The sequence below is a fragment of the Lissotriton vulgaris genome, chromosome 9 (assembly GCF_964263255.1).
Source record: "Lissotriton vulgaris chromosome 9, aLisVul1.2, whole genome shotgun sequence".
NCBI classification, from domain to species: domain Eukaryota; kingdom Metazoa; phylum Chordata; class Amphibia; order Caudata; family Salamandridae; genus Lissotriton; species Lissotriton vulgaris.
The window spans coordinates 948,501,868-948,519,335 of NC_141697.1; the positions used below are offsets into that span (position 1 = coordinate 948,501,868).

At 40.9% G+C, this 17,468-nt stretch overlaps 1 protein-coding gene across 1 annotated transcript in view; it reads left to right on the forward strand.

The window, feature by feature from the left end:
• CAMKV (CaM kinase like vesicle associated) overlaps nt 1-17,468 on the forward strand; it is a 594,306-nt gene that overhangs the window by 556,210 nt on the left and 20,628 nt on the right. The window contains exons 8-9 of the mRNA XM_086938801.1: nt 4,950-5,086; nt 13,601-13,679. Coding sequence (XP_086794927.1) covers nt 4,950-5,086; nt 13,601-13,679 — 216 coding nt within the window. The remainder of the gene's footprint in view (nt 1-4,949; nt 5,087-13,600; nt 13,680-17,468) is intronic.

Sequence of the window (17,468 nt, forward strand, 5' to 3'; positions counted from 1 at the left end):
TGCTAAAGCAGCAACGGGCGTATGGGGGATGAGAGATAAGAGAAACACTCCTTTTAATAACAAATACAGATTACCAGCACCTGAGGTCTGTGAATGTTTGCAGGAGGCTCCGGGAGGCAAAAATAGTGCAAGAATAAATCAATTAAAAGACAGGGGTGGGTGCATACCCAAGCACGGAGAGTGGGAGGCTTGTGGCGTTGTGTTGGTTGGCAAAGTGTGCACATGTTAGGGCCCTGTCCCTGAAGGGTCTTTAATGAGAAAGGCTTGAGACCGAAACATGAAACACAGCATTTTTACAGCATGTCTTACGACTGGTGCAGATAAGGCAATGTGGAAATAACAAAAGCAACAACATAAAGGCATTTCGGGAAAGGATCGTCTGCTGGTCGCTGGCTGCGCCACACAGCAGCTGCTAGCCCGGCGCTGCTTTCGCAGTGGTGGGTGTGAATGCCAGCTTCACATGTCTTCTGCAGCGAGCGCGTCACTGCTCATCCCTGAGCCAATACTACATGGGTGTTAACTTCAGAGAAAGGTGGGACATGCAGCAACTGTTAGCCATTTGCAGGCTACCATTTTTTAATGACACAGAAAAAAGCCAATCCTAAGCAAAGGAGGAGTCCGCCCCCACATTGCACATGCATCAGATTGCCTGACAGTGCAAGCACTCTTTAGACTCGACCTAAAAAAAGGGATCAAAAATCGCCTTCTAATTACCGCCAAATCGCCCTATAGATGCATGTGGCAAGAAATGTATCAAGTGTCTATTAAATCATTGTAATACCTGGGTAGAGAGCAGTATGATCATCCAGTTGGAACAAGCTGGCTTCAGGAAACTCCATGGATCATTATATAACATAGCTGCTTTGCAGCTTATAAATGAAAAATATGTAACAATCAGGAGTTCCTTTGTTTATGCTGCGTTTATTGACTTCTCCACACCCTTTGATAGGATCGATGTTCAACACTGTGGGAGAAGCTATTTAATCTTGGCATTACAGCAACTCTACTGAATTTAAATATATCCCTACACTCTTCAACCTGATGTAAAGCTCTGCTGGGAGGAGACCATGGCTTATCCATGGATTTCCCTACAAAAAATGGTCTTAAGCAGAAATGTTTAATTCCTCCTTTGTTATTTTCTTTATACATATACAATCTTCCCAGGTTCATATCGAAAGGCCAGGGTTTTCAAGTACGGAGGTCGCTCTTGAACTGATCTGCTTTATGCAGATGACATTGTAATTCTCGATCTTACCCTGAAAGGCCTAAGTAGCCCCTTGGTGGCTCTCCAACGATACGCAAACCTGCATTACTTTAAGTTTACCTCATCAAAAAGTCAAATTTTATGCTTTCTGGGGAAACCTGCATGTAAAAACTATAACATTTCATGGTGTGGGCTCTCAAACATTGGAGAGGGTTAGACATTCCTAGGAAAATCATATATAGCTCCCTCAGCAATTCTGATCACATCTCAAACAATGTGGTAAGGTGCAGTCTCAGGCCAAGGGGCTAGGTGCATTTTTAAAGTAGTAGGTAGGAGAAACATTTCCAATCTTCTCTCTGTGTATCAGGCCAAGATCAATTCCCCCTTACTGTATACGGTGGAGCTAATAGATGTTACAAGTTGAGGTTTCCTGGATAAGACTGAAGGTCAAATTCTAAGACAACTGTAACTTACTTTAGCTACACGCTACTATACTTTAGCGATGGTGGCTGCCTTAAGACTAGAAATTGGAATCAAAAATTATTTTGTATAAGGTTTGGTAGGAGTGATACGATGGATCTTGTCTGATGCGAAGTGACGTTTCCTCACTTGAGGACTTTATATGTAAGGAGATTTTTTACATGGAGAGAGAGAAGTCTTTGTGTTTCTAGAAATGTTTAGTACATTTTTGAACAACTAGATTTAGACCAAAATGCGGAATTTCCTTTATCGCCAACTCAACTAAAACAATGCCTAAAACATGCTTCTGCAAATGTAAGTAGCCGCCTGCATAGCGCATTTTGTAGTAAAAAAATGATTCGTAAAATCCACTATTATAAAAATTCTGCAACCATATTTGGATTTACTTCCATTAAATGTTTTAATTTCTAAATGGTATGGTACTCCAAATGTTTGCAATATATGCCAAATTGATCTCCAGGATTTGAAACATATCTTATTTGTTGTCCTGCTTTGTTGGTATGCTGCTGAAAGCTGTTGAGACTTCTATTGCTACATTTTGTTTGCGAACCACAGCAGAGGCTCTCCAATTGTTGTATATACCTTCTAAATAAAAAAAAACATCTTCCAAGTTATTAACTTTTTTAAATTCTGTTTAAATTTGTACTGAAAATCTTAATTTGAATTTCTGACATTTTGATCTGTTAATTTGACTGTTCAAACTGTGGATAGCAACAATTTGTTTTTGAGATTTATTGCCAATGTATTTTATATTTGTATGTCTTTATTTTATGTAGAACTCCTAGAAGTTCCAAAGCATGAAATAAAAATCTTGAAAATCTTAGACAGGTCGATAAAATTGGTAGATGAGCTAAAGCTATTTCAGATCATTTGGAAAACCACTAACTCAACAAATTATTCCCATTTAGAGCAATTATGAAATATATCTTCTGTAGATATCCTGAATGTGTGGAACGTTTCCATCCTTGGTGGACAATAGTTGGACACTTGTGGCCATATTTACAAGGGGATTGCACCACCTTTCTACAATGCCCTTCTAGATATTTACAAGATGGTGCTAAGCCACTTTGTGTGGCTTAACTCCGCCTTGTAAATATCGTACACTTTCATGCCTTTTTCTGCATCAAATGGGTAGGCAGTGGGTATTGGTGTGGGTGTTCCCATGCAACAGCCATTGCTTTTTGACAATGCCCCAGATTTACAAGAAATGGTCATTCTGAGGCAGCGCCAAAAATTAACGCCATTGAAAGGGTGACGCTAGAATGGCTTTTATTTCTCCTTGTTTTTTGCTCTTTCTAAGTATGCTGCATTCTGCAGCACACATAGAAGGAGCAAATTACCATTAAAGACAATTTATGTGCAGGAAGGTATCCCTTCCTGCACATAAACAATCATCCCTGCAATGAAGGCACCATTGCACTATGGTCTAAGGGTGCCTATTATGGTGCTAGGAGGCTTTTTTAGCATCAGCGCAAGGAAAAACACAGGGGTGCGCAGTTTTTTGGTAAATACGACGCATCCTAGCATTTGTTAAATGGCGCAGCACAGCTGAATTGCTTGCAGCGCCGCACTACCTCATTTCTTTGTACATAAATGTAAATCGGGATAAAATTCAGAAAATGTTTTGAATTGATTGGTGTATTTTAGTCTGCCTCTAGTTCTGCTCCAATCCATTGAAAAGAAAGATAGTAACTACATAACTTAACACAAACAGGTTAACAGAAATCAGGTGAACTGCCAAATAAAAATTAAGTGACTCAACCAAAGGTGATGCAGAAATAACATCATCTCTCTTTAAGGAAATTCAAAATAACCACTTGATGAAGCCAACCTCAGGTCAGAGTCCATTTTTATCAGATTATTAAGACAATGGTGGTAGCCAAGTAAATACAAATGGTTATTGAAATTTGCATAATTTGCTTTCATGTAAATACATGGAATTTCGGTAAAATTACGTAAAATGCTAATTTGTCATCTAGCACTATATTTTAGTGCAAAATGCACCTTTGAGTTAATTATTGACACAATGATGCAATTCACGCTAAAAAAAGCAGAAAAACACATTTACATGAAAAACTGTTTCTCCTTGTTCCCTCACTTTCACACAATAAATTTGGTGTAATTTCAGGAATTTTATTTATTAAGCATAACACAAAATTCCCAAAATGATGCACTTTAAATCAGCAAAATTGAAATTTGACCTAGGTCTATGAAAAACCACTTTGGCTTGGAATTGTGAGCAACTGAAAGGCAACACTGATGGGAATCCTTGCCTGTCATTAAAAAAGGAGAATATCCCTAAATACCAGATTCAATCCTTATCAGTCCTTGCTAATATTTATATCTAAAGGTTGATACTCTCCAATATCATGTTTCTTTTAGACCTCATTCAACCTGGCATTCATCACTGAATACAAACCACACAGTGAAGTTCACATAGAGGACTAAGAGCCATATGTATCAAGCCCAAATGCGTTCGCAAACGCCGAAATTCTCAGAATTTCGCCGTTTGCGAACGCATTTTCGCTAAATGGTATGTATCACACGCATCTGCATGCAAAATAAGGAATCGCAAAATTAGCGATTCCTTATTTTGCAATTGCATCTAAGGAATCGCAAATTTAGCGATTCCTTAAATGCAATGTAAGAAGCACAAAAAAAGTGCAATTTTGCCTTAAGGAATCGCAAATTACCACCAACTTCAGGTTGGTGGTAATTTGCGATTTCTTTGAAAAATGCACATTTGTGCATTTTTCAAAGTGCCATGTGACACACATACATGCCCTTAGGGCATGTATGTGTGCCACATGTGCACCAATGCATATTTCAGGGGTGCAACAGGGTGTCCTTTGGACACCCCTGCACCCTTGAAATTATTCTCAATTTGCGATTCTCAAATTGCGAATCGCAAATTGAGAATACCTTCTCATTCATTCCTATGGATCTCCTGGCCCATAGTAATGAATGGGAAATTATTCCCTAATTGCGTTTCGCAATTTGCTAATCGTAATTAAGGAATTTTAAGAAATCTAAAAAAAAATGCGATTTGGTACATACATACCTATTTGCGATTCTCAAAAAGCGATTTCTTAAAAATCACTATTTGAGAATCGCAAATCAGGTTGATGATACATATGGCCCTAAGAGTTTATTGATCTGTCCACCAGTGAATTAATGTGATCAGCTTTCAACATAGCATCCTTCAGTATTTAAAATTATAGCAAGAATGCCTTCCTTTACTCTCATTGTTTCCCTCTTATTTCAGACTCTCTGGAAATCCCCCATTCTATGATGAAACAGAGGAGGAGGACTATGACAACCACGATAAAAACCTCTTCCGGAAGATCCTGGCAGGAGATTATGAATTTGACTCCCCGTACTGGGACGATATCTCTCAGGCTGGTAAGTGGCAAAGTAAATTCAGTAACTGGCATGCAAAGTCACTCATGCGGATAATTGTTTCTTTGACTATCTTCACCAAACACTGGTTCGGGAAGAAGGTTATATCAGTCGAAACAGACACAAATGGCAAAAGTTTGGATAACAAAAAAAAGGGGAGGAACAATATGGCGGACTGAAGCCGCTACAGAGAGCTGCAGTGGAGGACCCTCTCTCATCAGTAGGGGAAAATGAAGCTTGAAGAAAAGCTAATGCTTTTCGTGTTCGCATTTCATTAGAAACAAAGCAAAAAGACTATGTGACCTGCAAGGGACTGAACTATTGAAGGAATTAACAAGAAACGAGAAAAGGCGGGCCGCTTCAGTGACGAATGGGAAGCGGTAACGGCAGCAACGGCGGCTGATTGAAGCAAAGGCAGGTACGGTCTGTACTTGGCTGTATTTGGCTGATGCGAGCTACAAGTCACAAACTGAGGCTGATAGTAGATTTTTTGACATCGGATGACATCAGATGTAGTGCTTCGGCTGGAACCGAGAAAGGTGGATGTGGTGGACAGGCGGGGCTCGCGCTTGGTGGCTGCTGCAGGCTGCACGGCTGCCAGCGGTGAGAGTCTCGGGTGGACCGGTGCTCAATTGGTCACGGCTGCTGGTCTCTGTTGCTCTCGCCGTGCTGCAGATTCCAAAGGAGGCTACAAACTATGCTTTGCTGCATCCAGAGATGGCGCCAAAGAAACCAGCCAGGGCTATGCGAGCTGGCAAGGTAACTGCTCATGATGAAACGAGTGTAAATGGAGTGGAAGATGCTACGTTGGAAAAAACAAGTCTGACCTCTGGTAACTCTTCTATACGTACTACGCAAATTCTAAAGGGGGGTCTGAGAATTCTGGTGTTAAAAAAGGCAAAGGAAAAAGAGAAAGAGCAGAAGATAGCTACTCAGAGCAATGTTACTATAACTCCAGCTGTAATAACTCAGCTGAGGCGCCAGGACGCCCCTTAGGCGCCAGGACGCCCCTTCGCTGGGGCAGCTGTTGCGCCTAATAAATGTTATTAACATAACATAACATAACAGTAACATAGTTTCATTACAGGGCAATAATGACTCATGCCACAATGGAACTTCAGTTTTAGATTTAGCGTTTGCTCCAGCTTCAGCTTCAGTCTCAACTCCAACTTTAACTCTGGTTCCTGTTAAGGGGACAGAAGAGACAAATAAAGTACAGATCTAAGACCCAAGGGCAATAGCTGATAAGCTGGCACTGGCAGCAGAACTCATAAGTAAAGAACCTACAAAGTCTCAGGACTGCTCTGGAGTGCCTGATGTAGTTAACCAATCAGATTTGCCAGATACACTACCAAATATGCTGGACTCATTAAACATTCAGATACTCTTTTTTAATGTAGGTACGGACTCGGACTTGATTTCAGAGCTGGGGGCAAAAATGTGTGCTGCTATTGACAGGGTCAGAGCTGATTTGCATATCGCCATTGTCTAACCCAGGGTGGTGTGGAGTGCAAAAAAACGATGGATTTGGGCACAGATCTTTTGACTGGGGAAATGTGTTACATTGATCCACATTCGGTCCATCACTTGTTGTTTTTGCAATTGCCGCCCTAAGTGCGCTGGGGATGCCCAGACGTGGGTCCCAGGCACTCCACACCACTTGGAGTCAAGCTAGCCGGGCTGATGAGAGGTGTTACCTCGAAACCGGTCCGGTCCTCGGATGCTTGATTCCGTTCTGGGAAGGACATGGCTTTAGTAGTTCGGACTGGACTGTTCCCATGGGGCAACAGGGTCAGAGCTGATTTGCATATCGCCATTGTCTAACCCAGGGTGGTGTGGAGTGCAAAAAAACGATGGATTTGGGCCCAGATCTTTTGACTGGGGAAATGTGTGACATTGATCCACATTCGGTCCATCACTTGTTGTTTTTGCAATTGCCGCCCTAAGTGCGCTGGGGATGCCCAGACGTGGGTCCCAGGCACTCCACACCACTTGGAGTCAAGCTAGCCGGGCTGATGAGAGGTGTTACCTCGAAACCGGTCCGGTCCTCGGATGCTTGATTCCGTTCTGGGAAGGACATGGCTTTTGTAGTTAGGACTGGACTGTTCCCATGGGGCAACAGGGTCAGAGCTGATTTGCATATCGCCATTGTCTAACCCAGGGTGGTGTGGAGTGCAAAAAAACGATGGATTTGGGCCCAGATCTTTTGACTGGGGAAATGTGTGACATTGATCCACATTCGGTCCATCACTTGTTGTTTTTGCAATTGCCGCCCTAAGTGCGCTGGGGATGCCCAGACGTGGGTCCCAGGCACTCCACACCACTTGGAGTCAAGCTAGCCGGGCTGATGAGAGGTGTTACCTCGAAACCGGTCCGGTCCTCGGATGCTTGATTCCGTTCTGGGAAGGACATGGCTTTTGTAGTTCGGACTGGACTGTTCCCATGGGGCAACAGGGTCAGAGCTGATTTGCATATCGCCATTGTCTAACCCAGGGTGGTGTGGAGTGCAAAAAAACGATGGATTTGGGCCCAGATCTTTTGACTGGGGAAATGTGTGACATTGATCCACATTCGGTCCATCACTTGTTGTTTTTGCTATTGACAGTGTGACTGAAAACATAGACTTGTGCGCGGACTCGGGTCCTGATGATGAATTTGCAGAGTTGGAAGACATCACAATTGGAATACCCACTGAAATGAGTAAAGGCTCGACATGGAAGAAAGGCAGAGGAAAATTTAAGAACAAAACCAAAAAAATTGGGTGTGTGCAATCTGCTGTAAAAACGAAAGCTATAGCAGATAATAGCGGAAGTGGGTGGAAGCACAGGACGGTGTTAAGACAATGGCACTTCGGTTATCAGGTACTAGCCCGCTGGAGGGAGGCTCTGCGAATGTTCATACAGTAGTAACAACGGCAGGAGCAGTATCTGATAGCCCTAAGCAAGATTTACTAAACCAAATCACACCCCCTATGATATCTTCTGTTAATGACATCGCTAGCAAGAGAGATAGAGATAACCAGACCAGGGATCTGAGTCAGCTGTCCGCACAATTACGAATCGAGAATGTGGCTAGTCAAGAGGATGCATCACTTGGCTTGATAGTGCAGCTTCTCAGAGAGCAGAGATATGAATCACAGCAACATTACTCACATGTGCGGGTAGATAGCGACAAGATGCAGCGCTCATTAAATGAGCTGGCAGGCAAATTGGGAGGCCTGACGCAACAGAGATGGCAGAGCTCCAACAAAGGGTGGTGGATACTGAAGAATTGACCTCCAGTATAGAGGTCTGTGTAAACAAACATGAAGCTCAAATCGCAAATCTCCAAGCTAAAGTAGAGGAGATGGAAAACCGACAAAGAAGACAAAACCTTCGACTTTTTGGTATTCCAGAAGGGGCAGAGGGGGCAATCCAAGAGCGTGCATGGTCCAACTTTTTCAAAAGGCGTTTCCAGATCTCTCTGATTGGGATTGGGACTCACAACTGCAAAGGGTTCATAGACTGCCATTAACACAGCGGAATAAGGGTAGCCAATATCCTCGGCCATTCCTGATTTATATGGGGAATTTTCTGCTAAGACAAGCAGTGTCACTGAAGGCACGCCCTAATAATCCAGTTACAACAGAATCAGTAACTTTCTTTGTCAGATTGGATTTAAGCAAGATCACTATGGAGAAACGCTGGAAACTGCGACAGTACATTAATCCAATCAAGGCTCTTGGAGGAGAAGCGTTTCTCCAAGAACCGGCATGGCTGAAAGTACTTAAGAATGGTCGTATTTACTTTTTCACTGACTATCAGGAGGCTGAAAAGATGTTAACCCAATGGTGGGCGGGAGCCGCAGCAGGAGTAGCAGGATAGAATATAGATGCCTGTTATCTGCAACCCACTATGGGATAAGTGGTATAAGGATATATAGTACTCTTATTTAATTTGCTGGGGGGTTTCTCCTTGTTTTACCGATTCTATGAAGCAGAATATGCATATTCTTATAAAAAACATATATAGCGTTATCTAAGGCACTAATATGATGAGGGGAGAGGGACCAACACTGCTGTGTCTCTCATGGCTGCCTAAACTAACGGCAGCTGGTCAGACAGAGGAATCCTCCTCTATGGAGAAGGGGTGGGTGTGAGTGTGGGGGTTGTGGGGTGGTGGGTGGGGTGTAGGGGTGTATGGGGAGGGGTAAAAATCAGCAAAAATTACATGAGGGAAATAGAAAGTGAGAAAACTAGCGGCAGGAACTCTTTGTTTTGGCATTCTTATTCTTTTTTCTCTTAATGTATGACGTAGTAGGAGGGATGGGTAGGAAAGAGTGGGGGAAACTTTTTTTGGAAAGGATAGAATAAGATGTTTAGCTTGGAATGTAGCAGGATTGAATAGCAGGAATAAACAAAGGCTGGTCTTTGAAGAACTAAGGATGTATAATCCACGCAAAGCTTTACTCTTGGAGACACATATCCCATATAAGGACCATAACTTATTAAAACAACTAGGCTATGATGTAGTTGTTAGTTCTGAGCTAAATGCTTCAATACGAGGTGTTGTAATTTTACAGCATAAACAATTCAGAGCTTAGATAATCAAGACCTACTCAGATAGAAATGGGAGATATGCTATCGCTCAGCTGTTGGTTGAAGGTAGTAAATATACGTTTTGTGTAGTGTATGGCTCAAACATAGATGTTCCTACGGTTATTGATAAGGTTAATATGGAATTATTGGGTTGGGAAGGTGAACTGTTGGTGATGAGAGACTTCAATTGCATTATGAACTACGATATTGACACCACTAGATGGGGGGCATTTAAGAGGCTGCGTGAAAAGAGGGCCGCAGTTAGGGAAATAGGAAGAATACACAATATAAAAGATGCTTGGCAAGTGTTACATCCTGATATTGCTGGCTACACGATTACTCAGCTGCCCATAAATTATGCTCTCGTACAGATATGGCTTGGGTATCTGATTTTGGAGACAAGCAACATGGAGATCTGCCCACGGGTCACTTCTGATCATAACCCCATTCTTCTCTCTTTCAAAACTAAGACTAGGAAGCAGTGCTCCAGTCCTTTTTCATTTACCAGGCACGTTTTGTTAAATGAGGATTTCATATTAAAACTTAAGTTACATTTAAAAGAATTTCTTGAAATTAACATTGGCTCAGCCTCACATACGGTGGTTTGGATTCTTGTAAAGCCAGCATTAGGGGCTTTGCTCAACAGTATATATTTAGACAAAATTATGAATGTAAAAAAAGGACAGATGAAACCATTGCTAGAATACTCTTAGCAGAATGACAGATGGCTGAAGCGCTTTCGCAGGGCTTTACTGAAATAGAGGAACTGGGCTATACTTTATTCGATCTTAAAACTTCCCTCAAAAATACACTGAGGGAAAAAAGTCTCATCAAAGTGAATAAACACCATTTATCTAAATATGAGAGCGGAGAAAAAATAGGTAAAATATTAGCTTACAACGTGCCAGACGATAGAGCCAAAACTCTGGTCAAATTTATCAAAGGGCCTAATAATGTAACATATAATAACTCTCAGCAAATACTCGAACAATTTGCTAAGTATTATAAGGATCTAAATTCCCCTGAAAGTAGACCGGTGTTAGGTGATATTTATTCATAGTTACAAACTAACTCGGGAAGCTGTATCGAGGAGGAACAATCTAATGTATTGAACAATGATGTTACATTGTCCGAAATTAGATTGGCAGTTTCTGCTCTACTGTCAGGCAAAGCGCCTGGGGAAGATACAATTCCTCTTGAGTTGTACAAAAATGTATTGAGGAACTAGCCCCATTATTTAGTATGGTAGTTGAACATATCGGAAGGGGAGGAAAAGCTCCTGAATCATGGAATCTTACTCAGATTGTGTTCTTCCTCAAAAAAGGTAAAATAGCTGATGAATGTGGGTCATATAGACCTATTTCTCTTATAAATACTGACGCGAAAATTTTTGCCAAAATATTGGCGAATTGTCTCACTCCAGCAATAGCGGGATTGGTGTCCCCACAACAACACGGGTTTATCCCGGGCAGGGATACTATGACCCACATAAACACGGCCTTCATAGCATTTGATGCTGCCAGGGTCAAGTCAACCCCACTTGGTATGATACTATTAGATGCTGAGAAAGCATTCGACCGGGACTACCTCTGGGCTGTATTGAAAACAGTTGGGATTAAAGGACAGTATCTACAGTGGATACAGGCCCTGTATGACAACTCTTGTGCCAAAGTCTGCTATGCAATCAATGCTATTTCCCATATCTCGGGGATACCCGTCAAGGGTGTCCTCTGTCACCTTTATTATTTGCCTTATCTATCGAACCACTTTTAGTGGCGCTACAAACTCAACCATGCGATAGTACCATTTGTCTCAGATTTAAATATCCTAAAATAACGGTATTTGCAGACGATATTGCGGTCTATTCAGTCGATGTAGTAGAAGCAATGAAAGGTATCATAATGGAAGCTGAGAAATTCGGGGCTGTCTCTGGCTATCGACTGAACACAAATAAAACCCAAGTAGTAATGAATTACAAAACTCAGACTTTGGTACAAGGAATGTGCAAGGCTGCTACCTATCTGGGGGTTAAAGTGTCAGTTAATATAGAAGAAATAGCTATATTAAACTACAAATCGGTATTAAAAGAGACAATCAACTCATTAAAAAAATGGCACAAGGTTCCTCTTAGTATAATTGGGTGGATAAACCTAATCAAAATGAAGATACTCCCCAAATTCCTATATCTATTTCGGTCTATTCCTTTACGTATTAACAACACTTTTTTCAAAAGACTAGAAGGTGTATATAGTAGCTTCATTTGGAGCTATAAAAAAGCATGTCGCGAGATTGTGACACTGAAACTCTCATTTAGCCAAGGGGGCATTCGTAGTTTGCTAAACCCTAGTCATAACCCTTTTTTTATTACGAATTTATGTTGGGAGCAGAAGCCAAAATGTTTTTGTATCGCATTAACGACCCGAATTACTTAAAATGGGTCAAATTCAAGACCGCACAGGACATAGTATTTATCTGGAGGGCTATTATCAATAAATATAAAATATCAATGTATCATCCCAAACTCCCCTTGTGGGACAACCCAGCTCTCCCGGGTATCTTTCATGAGGGGGTGGGAGACGATGGGCTCATTTGAGCATCAAAAGTTTAGGACATTTGTATGATTCCACCGGGTTTTCAACATTTGACAATCTGAAACTTCTATATAGTGCTACAGAGGGTATGCGGTTCAAATATTATCAAATTCGTGATTATTTTTTACACAGTATGAAACTTGTTAAACTATCAGATTCTGATATAGGGAACTGTATATATGTAGCTAAAGATAGATCACTGATTAGTGTCGGGTATAAAGCTTTTAATTTGCATAAAGAAGATGACTGTGGAAGATTGGCTGCTAGGTGGAGTCAGAAAATGGGGTTTACTATTCACGCTAACACTATCTCATTTGCACTTAGTAATATATGTAAGTCAGTACATTCCTCAAATTTGAGGCTACAGTCATATAGAACTATCTGCCTAATATATTACACTCCTGAATGGATAGCGAAATCGTCACTAGGCAATCCTATTAGTGACTGGAGTAAATGTCCAAAATGCAATTTAATCGCAGCTGACCTGCCACATATTGTTTTTCAATGTCCATCACTGAAAAAGTTCTGGCAGGGAGTTGAAACAACTATGTCTCAAAAGCTCGGAAAACCTGTCCTACTCTCAGTATCAGATGTGCTATTAGGTCTACAGACAGGCGATCAGAGAGATCTTATAAGTATCTTACTGGCTTGTGCTAGGCTGTTTATAGCTCGTGCTTGGATTGCACGAACCCCACCAGCGACGGTGGAATGGTGGGGTATTGTTAAAGACATATATAGCATGGAATTAGCATTAGCTAAAACTAAGGGGACCAAGTCAATGTATAAACTTGAAAGAATCTGGGGAGAATTTGTGCAAATGTAGAGATAAAATCTCACTCTCAAATATATTTGTCTTTATAAATTTCTTGTGATTCTACTCTCTATCTCTGGTCTCTGATCTACTCTCCTACTCCTTTATATATCTAGTTTGGATTATATGGATAATTTCTATAATATGGAATTTTGGAGCGATGAAAACATCTTCTCTCTGTTTTTGATTTTTTTTGTCTCTTCTTTTGCTTTCGCACTGGGATTTGTATATTGTTGTTTTGCTATTATGACCTCATGTTATCGATACAATTTTTTTTAAAAAGGATTACAAAAAAAGGAAGTTAGAAGAGGCAGGGTGACCTAGTCCATAGGCAAACCCTGTTGCTAGGCATCAACCAAATTTGAAATGTGGCCATATAATGTCTTACAATTATTTTTATACTCCAAAGCTACTTTCCTTCTATGTCTCCAGTTGATTCCATTAAAGTATTTTCTTCCTTCTGACGAATCAAATAAACGATAAGTAATGTTGGTGCCCAATGAGGAGACTTTTAGGTGTTTATTTTCTGCCTTTGACAGCCAAAGAGCTTGTGACGCGACTGATGGAAGTGGACCAAGACCAAAGGATTACAGCCCAGGAGGCCATCGGTCATGAATGGTGAGAGATTTTTCAGCGTACTACACTTTTCTTGTTATTCTTCTGTCTTTTTCTCCACCTTCTGCCTCAAAAGCATTAAAAACTGTATTGTAGTTTGATGTCATCAACTAAAACATCTCACAGTAAGTTAAATTTAAACCAGATGCATTTCGCTGCATTGTTTATGTGTGATTGAGATTACTTTTATCAAGAGCTATGCCAAATGATTTATTGTTTAATCTGTTATTTTAGCTCTACATTCCAGGATGCTAAATCAATCTAGCTAGGATTGAACTTGAATGTTAATATTGCAAAGAGTGATCAGCAAAAATTCTATCATGATTGGTTGCATTGTCAAGTGGTGGGGTATTCACCCATGAAACACGTCAAACATGTTTGGTAAATGAGAGCTGCCATACTGTGTTGATATTTTTTGTTAAAGTGAAAACGTTTGGTTATCAGCATTAAGAAGTTTTGAAATTGTTAAGGTCCTCATGGTCACTGGAATGCATTTTAGCAGACCTATTACTTGACAAAACATAAGCGCAGGGAGAAAATTCCCTTTAGGATAGTGCCAGGTGAACAATTCGTTTGTCCAATAGACTGCAAAATAATCTCATGTCCTGAGCTGGAGGCCCTAGCAGGAGATTGGTCAAGGGTTTTAAAATGCTATGGTAACACTGATAATCAGTGCTTTTTTGTATTAAGGCTTCCCCAAAAGCACTGGGATTTCTGGGTCTTAGAAGTAAAATACAAGAAAATGACAACCTTTGGCCACACCCCCACAGCCTCGATAGCAGCTGTAGTGCGAGTGGCTCTGTTTGGAACTGGATGCTCTCATTGAATGAGTGATGTATTTGGATATCTTTGCACACTTCATTTTCTTGTGCTGGGGTAGGTGCTTGGGTCACCTTGAAAGAGTCCACTAGCTCCACTTTATTCAATATTGAAAAGTTCCATTTCAAATATTTTGTTAGTTGTTGGTATTTTAATTCTGCCCCTTCTTTTTCCAATAGGCGTAGTGCCTTGGGAGCTAGGTGTCGACACTAGGAGCTCCGGGCTCCATTTGATTTTATTTGCCCACCTTCATTGTTAGGAACAATGCTTTACGTTGCTTTCCAACCTTTGACCATGTCTCTAAAGCTGTGATGCACACCAAACGCAAGCTCATATGCTCATGTCCATTCCCCAGACATTTCCCTCACCAGCCATGCTGTCCCTTGGACGGCTGCCCTGCCTCACAGAATTTTAATGAGTCTCTCTCGAAAATCCTACTCTAGAAAGACCTTACTAACCCTCAAGGCTGCATATTCTAGGCATGCTATTCTCGTAGTATACTACTGAACTGCCTTGCCTCCTTTATACTTGGGCCACCAATTTTTATTATGGCCAAGGATACTAAGACAGTAAGACAGTACCGGCCCTTTTTACCTCTGCTTTAATTATATAGTGCTCACCAGGCAGACACTCCTCGGAAATCTATGATTTGTTAGTGAGCCAGAGTCTGGAAATGTATTTATTACTGAGTTCTGGTTTTTAGAGGCCCTGGGTCCAGATTTCCATGCCACCTAGTCTCAGGGATGTAAAGCCTTCCATGTCCATCAAACTAATAGGCAGGCCTTAGAATTCGCCTTCCTAGCAAAAATGTGATTGACATTTCTAGATTTACTTTAGTGCCATACTCCTCTGCTTCTCGAATAAAATATTACAGCCTCTCAGCAATATTGAGTGTACCCTATTATCACCCTCCGCCTCACAGTAACAAATTTGGAGTTTTTTAGCCACTTTTTATCACTGTCATCTTTGCTGCTAACGATCTTGTAATTGACAACTTCCCATCCTCCAAGCCTGGCTGCCTATCTTTCATATATGTTTAGGATTTACCTTCCTAATGCTAAGCCCAGTTTGCAGCGCTAAATGCCTTAAAGGGTGTGGGCTTAATTTAATCCTGATTCTCTCAGGCAAGCTTAGGGCAACATTCCACCTTCTCCCTTGAACTCCTCTTTGGAGCTTTAACAACTCTATATCTAGTGAACTGGACACAATTCTTGAAATTAGTTCCACTCATTCTCATTTTAGCATCCTTTGGTGCAGTGGTATAGCACCTGCCTCGCGGAGTACAATTCTCATTTTAAAAAACTAGTATGCATCTAGAGGTCTATCTACTAGGAGGATTGCAAATGAATCTGAGAGAAGTCCTCTGCTTGTACAAATCTCTAACACCCAGACCTAAGTCTGATTAATTTACTACTAGAATTCTCAAGGCAACCAATACCACAAAGGAGTCAATTAATATATTAAACACCAGTCACTCCCCTGATTGTCCCTCTTCTTCACTAGAGCCATCTCAACTGTTATGTGATAAACGTTCTGAATTCCCTGCAAAGACTGACCAAGGGCTGACTATATCTCCTAACATCGCTCCTTCTACAATGTATATAGCAGGTTCACTGTGTCTAAACAATATTTAAGTTAATATGTTGCTGGCCTTAATTATTGCATTTTTTCAGGGTTTCGTCATTGTTGTGCAAGTTTGGAAAAGGCTCTTGTTGAGTTAAAATAACTCACTGCTGACCCCTCAGTCAATAGTCGTTTCCGCCCTATTTCCTTCCTGCGACATCCTGTCATCCCTACCTTAGGTTTTGTGCTTGATCAGGAGCCTTCTCTTAATTGCCATGTCAACAACTGGTTTTGATGTGTCTTCTGCTGCTGTACCCCTTACACAAACTTCCTCCTCACCTCCCACAAACGTCTCAACCTACAGTGGTTAGGATCATGACTAGGTCTGGGCGTCATTTTTTTTATTACATCGAAGTAACTGACGTAAATTGGTAATTTCACTTAGCAAAATCTATGCAAAATTACAGAGATTACTCCATTACTTTACATCGCATAATAACAGGTGCCAGTTCCTTTAACATGGGCGGTCAAAAAACATTTCAGGGAGATTTTTTTCACCTGAGTGGACCATTCAAGAAATCTTTACTGTAAAACTATAAATCTGAATGTGAGTGACAGTGTACTGAATGCAAGTAACTGGAAAAACACCCGAAATTACATTCACATTTTGATCCGAACAGACTGCTCAGTTAATGCATTTTGCGCAATTCTGCTTAATTTTGCAATAATTTCATGTAGCCACACTGCGCTAGTTAAGGTAATGGCAATGATCTTAAAAAGCCTGCAGTAGAGCAATTTTCTCTTCTGGGGGGACAAGACTGTATCATCAAATGTTTGTGGCACATACAGAATGTGGCCACTCAGCTAGCATTAAATCTTTCACCTAGATCTTCTGCTAGTGGAGCACTGGAGGCTTTGCACTGACTTGCCATTCCCCAAAGAATCACGTTCAAACCCCTGCTTGGTCTTTAAAGCAATTTATTTTAATACAGCCATTTGTTTTCATACACCAAGCTACCCCAAAAAAATAATCATGCCTTATACTCCATCTTGAGAACCTAAATTTAGTTTGGCCAGGAGTGAAGGCCATGCCTTCTTCATTTTTTTCGCTAAACTATAAAATTCCCTTCCTGTACCCATTTCAATGTTTTCTTTCTACAAAGCGTTAACAACCTGATTATTCACTAAAGCTTGATCTCCAGGTCTAATTCTATGTTTCCTAGCAACAGAATACCCTTTTAAGTAATCACACTCTTCGGTGTTGGTCTTTTTCTTTTTTATTTGTGTTTTCTTAACTGTCTGTTTTTTTGCTTTAAAGTGTGCTTCTCTGTTACTATAACAGAAACTTAAAATATATCTTTTTTTAAATAGGCTATCCGTTCGTACCTCTTTACCCTCCATTGTTCATTG